This window comes from Chrysochloris asiatica, unplaced genomic scaffold (assembly GCF_000296735.1).
Source record: "Chrysochloris asiatica unplaced genomic scaffold, ChrAsi1.0 scaffold00001, whole genome shotgun sequence".
Lineage (NCBI taxonomy): Eukaryota > Metazoa > Chordata > Mammalia > Afrosoricida > Chrysochloridae > Chrysochloris > Chrysochloris asiatica.
Window position 1 is genome coordinate 49,481,264 of NW_006408519.1, and position 9,559 is coordinate 49,490,822.

At 44.1% G+C, this 9,559-nt stretch overlaps 1 protein-coding gene across 2 annotated transcripts in view; it reads right to left on the bottom strand.

Annotated features, from left to right (window-relative positions):
• Positions 1–9,559, bottom strand: part of TRAPPC9 (trafficking protein particle complex 9) — a 585,848-nt gene that overhangs the window by 543,323 nt on the left and 32,966 nt on the right. For both annotated transcript variants that reach the window (XM_006830723.1, XM_006830724.1), the window contains one exon: positions 3,175–3,296. In XM_006830723.1, the coding sequence (XP_006830786.1) occupies positions 3,175–3,296 (122 nt within the window). The remainder of the gene's footprint in view (positions 1–3,174; positions 3,297–9,559) is intronic.

Here is a 9,559-nt window from a genome sequence, read left to right on the forward strand (position 1 = left end):
GGTGCTGGAGGAGAATATTGAAAGTACCATGGGCTGCCAAAAGAACCAATAGATCTGTTTTGGAAGAAGTGCAGCCAGAGCTCCTTGGAGGCCAAGATGGCCAAACTTCGTGTCTCATACTTCAGACATTATGTCAGGAGGAACCAGTCACTGGAGAAGGATATCATGTTTGGTAGGGTGGAGGGTCAGAGAAAAAGAGGAAGACCCCTAACGAAATGGATTGACCAAGTGGCAGCATTGTTGGACTCAAGCGTGGCAACGGTAGTAAGGTTGGCCCAGGATCGGCCAGGTGTTTCATTCTGCTGTGCATGAGGTCGCTATAAGTCGGTACTGACTCGATGGCACCTAACAACAACAAGGAGTAAGGATGTCACCAACTTACTCGAGGCTGTGACTCAGGTCACCAGCCTTCGTTCTCCTTGGTGGCATGATCTGAGTCCAACTCACAGGGCTACTTTGGCAGTTTACTCGCTCGCCTTCTTGGATCTTACATCTGGCTCATTACAGCTGACCCTCCAGTTTGGGGGACTTTTGGTCTCTTACCTGACCTCCAGCTCCCACAGCCTCATGGATCAACAGCCTGTCATCTGACCCGAGAATTTACGTGGGTAAGGACAGTCCTCCAAACTGATCTCTGCAGTACGGGATTTTGGCCTTGGCAGCCTCCACCAATGCAGAAGCCATGCCGTTTGACAGTTCTGTGAGATGTTGTGAAATCTAGGCCACGAGGGAGGGGAGGAGAAGGGATGGATATCGAGGATTACGGAGCATGTAACGTGTCTGAGAAGTCAGGATATCTTTGACCTTCAGCTTGTAGAAAGCAGCGTTGTGTTTTCTTATTCATGCAGCCACCTTTACCTCTTTGAGGTATAAATTCCTCATCCCTAACTGGGAAAAATATCCGTGCATATCCCCAGCTTAAACAGTAAAGAGTATCTGCGTTGAGCACTGTGCACTTTTGAAAACACCTGGTGGCGGTGGTGGTGTGCCGTGGAGTCAGCTCTGAGTCACAGCGACCCTGTATAGGGTTTCCCAGGCCATCAACCTTTATGGGAGCAGAAAACCTCATCCTTCTCCCACGGAACCACTGGTAGTTTAGAACTGCTGACCATGAGATTAGCAGCCCTACTTGTACGCACTATGCTACCAGAGCTCCTTAAGAACCTCCTCTATGGGATGAAAGGGTGGGATGGGAACCCTAGGGGCCAGTGAATTGGGTGAGCCTGGCTGTAGGCCTCGGAGGATGGAGTCAGGGTCCCTGAAGTGACAGGGAGACACGGGTGGGCTGCTATGTGTTCTGCTACGCGTATTCCCAACAACAAAAACCAGTTATAGAAGGTAAACTACAACCAACATTGCACTTCTTTAAAAAAGCCTTACATAAAGAACTGAAGACTGCACCCACAGTTTGGAAGAGCATGCCACACTATCTGAGAGAGGAAAGCAGGTGTAGGCTGGGAGGAGGTGCTGACACATGAGGGGGCGTCAGAAAGTTCCTGGAAAGATGCCGTTATCTCTTCATGTTATTTCTCCATGACCTTTCTGATACTGCTGAGTGAATAAAGTAAGCTGTGGACTAATACACGGAGAAAGATGCCGTTTCCGTAAATAAGATTTTTACATTTGTATTTCTTGTACACACAGATGAGGGTCGTGAAAGATGAGGGCACTTCAGAAAGTTTGTGGTAAATTGGAATTAAAAGGTAATGGAGTTTTTCTATGAACTTTTTTGAAGCCCCTTCATATATCAAATTGTTAATAATCATCATTGCTCTCAATTTTCATACGGGGAATGGAGCTAGGGGGCTTTCACTTTTTATGCAATACGTCTCTTCCGTTTTTTTGTTTTTTTTTTAATTTCAGTGCTTCTAAAAGTACATTTTTTTAAAGTTTTAAGTCTAAAATAAGATCAATGATGTATCCCTAACATGGAATGTTCTACAAGTTGTTAAAAAGTATGCGGGTAACACGGCCCACAAAGGCAACGATCTACATCCTACTCTGGTGAGTATTAACGGAAGTCCTAAAAGCTCGCAAGTGGCCATCTGAGATACAGCTGTTGGTCTCTCCACATCTGGAGTGAAAAAAGAGTGCAGAACATCAAAGACTCAAGGAGACAATGAGTCCACAAGACTGCTGGGCCACAGAACCACAGCCCCACTGCCCAGAGATCAGAAGAATGAGATGGTGTGATGCTGCCACTACTGACCACTCGGATGTGGACCACAACAGAAGGGCCTGGACAGAGAGGGAGGGAAAACATACAACAAAATTCAAAACCATTTTTTAAAAACACAGACTTATTGGTCTGACGGAGAATCCCCAAGAAAGTGGCCCTTAGAGTCCCTTCAAGCCTGGAACTGAACCCAGGCCTCTCGGAATCAACTTTCAACCAGACAACAGGCCCATAGAGTGATGAACAACACCAAAAGGGCAGTGTGTGCCCGAAACAAAGCTCAGAAGGCAGGAAGGGGCAGGAAAGAAGAACCGACGGAGACAGGGAGAAAGTGAGGAACGTGTCGGCACACTGAAGGGCTTGAAACAGTGTCACAAAACCATATGTGTTGAAGGGAAAATGATTGGCTCTGTAAACTTTTACTCAAACTACCATAAAAAACTTAAAAAAAAAAAAAAACAGTCATGCCAGGGAAGATATAATAATACCACAGACAAACACACACCTTGTGGTGGGTCAGTGAAGAAGAGGAAGGACTAGCAACGGGACAGACTGACAGTGTGGCGGCGGCAGTGGGCTCAGACAGAACAGCTGTGAGGCTGGTCCGGGCAGTGTTCCGCTGTTTGCTCGGGGCACTATGAGTCAGAACTGACATGCCAGCGGCACCTGACAACAACAGTGTATCACACGAGAAGAGCAGGTCACCACACAGCACGCAAGTGCAGTGTGCTCACCATTTTTATGTACGTTGATTTAAAAAAGACCAAGAAAATGGGCATGAAAACAGTTACCCATGGGTAGTGGACGCACGGCACTAAGGCAGTGATATGCCTTGTTTGTTTTCTTTTTCAAATTTTAAGTTAAGTATGTATTGTTTAAAATCAGAAACACTTCTAGACATAACACACACAAATAAGGACAAATAAGGAGTCCCACAGCATTATACAATGTCAAAATAGAAACTTCTGATTAAAGCAGCACAGACGTCAGAAACTCACCTTGCTGTAATAGGAAATGGCCTCTTTGTATTTGTCAATTATATCTTCAGGGCTGAGACAGTTCTTGGCCCGTCCAATCTCAGCACTGGTATCGGGATTTATGCCGTTGGTGGTGAGGGCACCTGCAAGCCAAGAGAACAAAAATTAACACGCTTTTGCTTTTTATGTCTTGGGTTCTTTGTTATTTTAAAAAGTGGGGTACAAACAAAATAACACATAAGTATGTCTTACCGAAATCTAAATAATCTAACCTTTTAAAAACGAATCCTTGGTCATACGCTGTCTTTAAGAGTTTGTAAAATCAAAACATGGTATTTAATGTTCACCAACTCAGAATAAGCTTTACTGTCTGTTGAAGTTTTTTGACTGAGATATATGAAATGCAGTCTGTGACACACTTCTAACAACCAGCTTTGTCGTCTTAGAGGAGGCTATGGATTGAATTGTGTCCCCAAAATATATGTGTCAACTTGATTATGACACGAGTCTCAGGATTATGTAATCATTCTCCATTTTGTGATCTGATGTAATTACTCTATGTCTGAAATGTTATAAATTTTAACCTCTATGATGTTAAAGAGGCAGGATTAGAGGCAATTCTGTTAATGAGGCAATATGTAATCTGCAAGATTAGTCCATCTCTTTTGAGATATGAAAGAGATTCCACAAGCAAAGGGCACTCAGACGGACTCAGTACCATCCAGAAAGAAGAATTAGGAGCAGAGCATATCCTTTGAAGCCGGGTCCCTGAACCAGAAACTCCTAGACCCAGGACAAGACTCATGGAGATCTCCAAGAGACACCAAGCCCATGATGATGAAAGGAAACAAGGGGCTTCACTCAGAGCCAGCATCTCAAATTCAGACTTCTAGCCTCCTAAATCAGGAGGAAATTTTTCGGTTTGTTACAGCCAACCTTCTGTGGTATTTCCTTTACACTAGCACTAGCCAACTATGACAAAGACAAGGACAAAGTTGGCACACAACTCCCTATGGTATCAAGCTCCTAACACTAGCAAAGGATCGGACTGTGCCCTCCGAGGGCATGAACTGCAGGAAAGCACAGCACGGCACCCAGCAAGCTGAGCTGGCAATGACGAGGATCCTCGCAACGGCTGTCACTTCCTGCACTGGCCAGCTGTCATCCATACACAGAACACGTAATTCCCTAACCATCCAAGTCACATGGGAAGAGTTTTGGAGAAATCGCCATTTAAAGGATGTAAACAACTAGACGCAGACCACTGACAGCAAAAAAGAGAAAAAGAAGGAATTCTTTCATTTCATAGAACGCTCAAAGAAAGTCTCCTACCCTGCAGTCGCAGTAAATGCTGGGTATCTCCTACGCAACCGACTTGTCTTCCCAAGTTAGCCTCTTACACAAACCCTGCAACCGGGGCTGACAGAAGCTCAGAGCCTGGCAGCTGCCCACCTTTCCAGCTACAGGGCAGAGGGCGGACGGCACACCACCTGCAACCCTCCTGTGAGCTTACACCCTTTCCCTCCTTTCCTGGCCTTGGTCCACTTTCCTCAACTGCTTCATCTTTACTCTGTGATTCTGTAAGCTGTCTCAACGCTTCCTGGAACAAGACAGAAAAAAGGATGAAAGAAGCCGTTGTTATTAGGGACCAATGAGTGGATTCCAACTCATAGCAACTCCATGTGTCAGAGGAGAACTGACCCACCCGTAGGGTTCTCTTGCCTGTCATCTTGGCAGACGCAGATCACTGGGTCTTTCTCCCATGTAGTCGCTGGATGGCTTTGATCTTTCCACCTTCCTAGTAGCAGCTAAAAGCTTGTGGATGGATGGGTGAGTGATAGGTAGAAATAAGGATACAGAGACTTTAAGAAAAGGGGAACAGAGAAAATTCCATACGCAGAATCTTCCTCTAGTGAGGGAAGAAAGCACTAGAATAATAAAGAGATAGGTGGTGTAGGGTTAGGGTTCCTTCCCACTTGAAAAGCGCAGCATGTGGTAAACTGGAAGAACTATAAAAAAGGAGAGTCTGAAAGAAAGATCTGAAAAACATACAACCTTAAGAATAGGCCCAAATCACCAAGACCCAAGGACCCAATTTTCTGGGTCCGGAGAGGGCTAAGCATCCCATTTCCCAGCCACAAGGCGTCCCTTTGGGGCAATGAGTGGAGCTGGGATGGAAAGAGCAACATCATTCTAATCTTGGAGGACACCCGGTCCTGTGAAGGATGCCCACTGTGTTCTCATTCTGGACCCACAGCAGGCCTGTGAGGCAGGTGCAGAAACGAGATTCTAGAGACGTTACACGTTCGTACTGGCTCTCAGTACTTCAGGGGGCTGGCCACAACGCCAGCATCCAACATGGCAAAGCTCAGGAAGATGGTACAGGCCGGGCAGCAATGTGTTTTGCTATCCATCGGTCACTGGGAGTCAAACCCGACTTCATGGCACCTAACAGACAATTGCTCCAGAGTAGGATTCAATCAGGGTCCAGCTCTTCACACCGCTGTACGCTCGTGAGCTGCACGTTTTTCACATGTGTAATACATAGGACTCGGGCATAGTCAGTGATTGGCAATCTTGATTTATCTCATTGGCTCTAGAAAGCTACCTTTATATTGTTGAATTTTATTTTCCCTCCCCCCGGGAAGAAATAAAAAGGGAAGAAAATTGGGGTCAGAATGAGGTGAGTTCCTCACTCTTCCTATATAGCACCTCAGCTTTCCAAGCCATCATGATGAGAATGTTAGAGGAAAAATCCCCGACCATGGAGGAGGAGCGAATATTCCCAGCATCTTCTGAAAATGGATACCACTGCAAGTTCATTAACTCAGGACCCTCACTCCACTACGGAGGTGGCAGGGGGAGTCCATATGCATTGGCCCAGAGCAATACATTCAGTGGGAAGGTAAGACACTCAGAAGACAGTTCAGGATTAGACTGATTTAATTTCAGCCAAGAACAGAATACCAAATCCTAAAAAACTAGTGTGCAATAGATTCAATCTTTGGTGGCACCTATAAGGTTTTCACAGTAGATGTGAGTAGAGAAGACAGGTGTCATCGGACCCATGGACCTTGATCTACATGCAGGAAAAGCTAACGCCTAGGCCAGAGGAAGGAGAAAGAAAAGGCGTGGTTAAGAAGTGTGGAGGGGGAGTGGAGGGAATCAAACTCACCGAGATTCTCAAGTCTCACCCCAAGAATCACGTAATCATTCACTCAAGAAGGAAAAGCCCTGACCATGAGAGGTACAGGTACCACTTGAGAATTGGTTCAAAGTGTTCATAAATGTGAAATGTCAGATAAAGAGACAGTTGGTAAGTGAGGAGCAGTTTATACTCTTAAAACGGTAACACCCCCCAACTGATCTGTAGACGTAACGCAATCCCTGCCAGAATCCCAGATGGAGTCTTGGCAGAAATTGACAAGTGGAACCTAGAACTTTATGGAAATTCACAGGACCCAAAAGAGCCAAAACAATCTTGAAAATGAACAAAGTGGGAGCCGAACTTCAAAACTTCCACGTTTACTGCAGGTGGGGGGATTATGGGCAGTTTTAAATTTATTTCATCTTTATTTTCTAAATTTCCTACAATGAATATGACTTTCATAACAAGGAAATAATGGTAGTTTTTTAAAACGTGCATGCATACTCCTTGAAAATTTTCTCAAAGAATTGTAAAGAAGTAAACATGTATATAATGAAAAATAATCACAAACAAGACTGAAAAGCACAAACACAACAGGTTTCTAGAGAAATGTAAACAACGTTTAAGAAGATAAACTTAGAATCAGAAATTCTAATTGAATAATGAAAACCCAAGACAGAAGAAGAGATCACACTGGATTGTTATTGTTAAAATGTCATTGAGTCGGTTCCAACTCATAGAGACCCTGTAAAGGGTTTCCAAGGAGCAGCTGGTGAGCCTGAACCACCGACCTAACGGTTCAAACCGAACTTGCAGTCCACCGCATTAACCCGCAGCACCACACCAGGGCTGGAGAGCCAAGTTCAAACACAAGGAGAACAAAGGGTCTAGAAATCATAGCTGCTGTAAGTCTGACATAAAACAAGGGGTAACTAGGAGAGACACTGGGAGTTTGTGCCTACAAAGGGGTGAAACTCAGTCCAAACTGCACTACCATGGTGATGGCTTTTAAAATAGAATGTTTATGGAGGGATTGTAATCATTACAGTGAAACGAAATACGATGAATGTCAAGCTGATGTTCTCCCATGTACACTATCACTCAATTCACAATCAAAACTTAAAAGAAAAAAAAAAAAATGGAATGCTTACATTTTAACATGGTGAATAAACGGAAAAGATTCCAAAGAGCAGATAGACATCAATACAGGACGGCTGTCCTGTGTCACATGTACACGCACGCTTCCCAAGTACTCCTGGGTGGAGAGTATTTTAATGACGGAACACTCGGTAGTAAACTTGTCTTTTCAAAGCAAGTTCATGGATCTAATCTGGGATGTGCGTGGCCACGAGATGTCTGCTGCTGCTTTTGTGTGCCATTCACGTCTGTTCCAACTCACAGCGACCCTGTCTAGGGCTTCCCAGGCTGGAAATCTTTACGGGAACAAAACACCTCATCTTGCTCCTGTGGAGCGGCTGGTGGGCTCAAACTGCCAACTTTGAGGTTAGCAGCCCCGCTCCGAATCCACTACACTAGGATCTAAAATTACCAAAAATGGTTTTGCACACTGGGTGGAACTCTTCTCAAAATCCCAGGCTTCTTCAATAGACAATGAGAGGCTGTGTTCTCTAGGCTATCTTCTCCTGTTTTAGGGCATGGCATACTACGGTACCATTGCCAAAACACTATCAGTGACTCGTGACCATTCTGAACTCTATCCCTGACACGATGAGAGGAAAAAATTGAAACGAGAGGACAGCAGCTAACCGACTCTGCAGGGATCACAAGCCAGGTCACCACAGAGATTTTTCTTTCCTTGGTTGACGAAATGACACCCGTCAAACACTGCTTTGGTACATTCTGTCGTTGGGACTTTAAAGAAAAGCCTGAAACACGGCTTTGTTAGATCTTAGGAGCATTCATCACTGGATGATTGGTCATGCAGAAAATCACTGTTTGCAACGCCTCTGCCCACACCAGAACTAAAATACACCTACACCAAACTCTGCAAGGTAGGTAAGCAGACAAGGTCCGCAGTGAGAAAGACTGGAGGGGAAAATGGCAAGAAATCAAATAGGCAATTTGAGTTTAGAATCAGGTTTCCCTGCGCAATGGTCAACTGACTTTTGATAGATTAGACAAAGGGAGACAGGACAGACGTCAACAAAGGGTGTTGGGCAAACTGGATGTGCACATGTCCTCACACCACACACAAACTACAACTCAAATGGATCACAGACCTAAACAGAAGAGCAAAACTTATCAAATCTCTAGGAGGAATACGCATGTCTTGGGTCAGATCAAGACTTAGACATGACACTCAACACAAAATCTATAAAAGGTGGATTGATGTTGGATTTCATCAAAACTCAAAACTTTTGCCCTAAAAAACACCCATTAAATAAAAATGAAAAAAGCAAGCCACAGAATGGGTAAAAAAAAAAATTGTAAATCATAAATCTGACCATGGACTTATATCTAAAATATTTAAAGAACCCTTACAACTGAAAACTGGAAAAAAAAAAAAAAAAACTCAATTTAAAAATAGGCCAAGGACTTTAATAGACATTTCTCCAAAGCAGACATACAAACGGCCAATAAGTCCATGGAAAGATGATCAACATCATGAGCGACAAGGAAAATGAAAAGCAAAGCTATAGATACCACGTCACTTCCATTGTTATAGTTACTGTTACGTGCCATGAAGTCGGTTCCGACTCAGCGATCCTCTATTGGATTTCTGAGGAGTGGCTAGTGGGTTTTAATTGCTGACCTTGTGGCTCACAGTCCAGTGTTTATCCTACAGCACCACACAAGAAGTCCCATTACGGGTCAAAAATATAATAAAAAGTGCTCTCGAGTAATTAGAGAAATTGGAACTCCTATTCATAGCGTTGTTGTTGGTAGGTGTCGTCCAGGAGATTCTGACCCATAGCAACCCTACATACAATAGAATGAAACACTGCCCAATCTGCACCATCCTCACATTTGCTGCCACACTCGACCCCATTGTTGCTGTCACTGTGCCAATCCATCGCATTGGGCACCTTCCTCTTTTTCACTGCCCTCTTCAGGGAAGGGTCCCTCCTGATAACATGTCTAAAATAAAAGTCGAGCCATCTTAGCTTCTAAGGAGCATTCTGATTGCACTGTTTTCAAAATAGACTTTTTTGTTCTTCCAAGAGTCCATGGTACCTTTAACAGTCTTTTCTAGCACCATAAGTCAACTTCATAAATTTTTCTATGGTCTTCTTTATT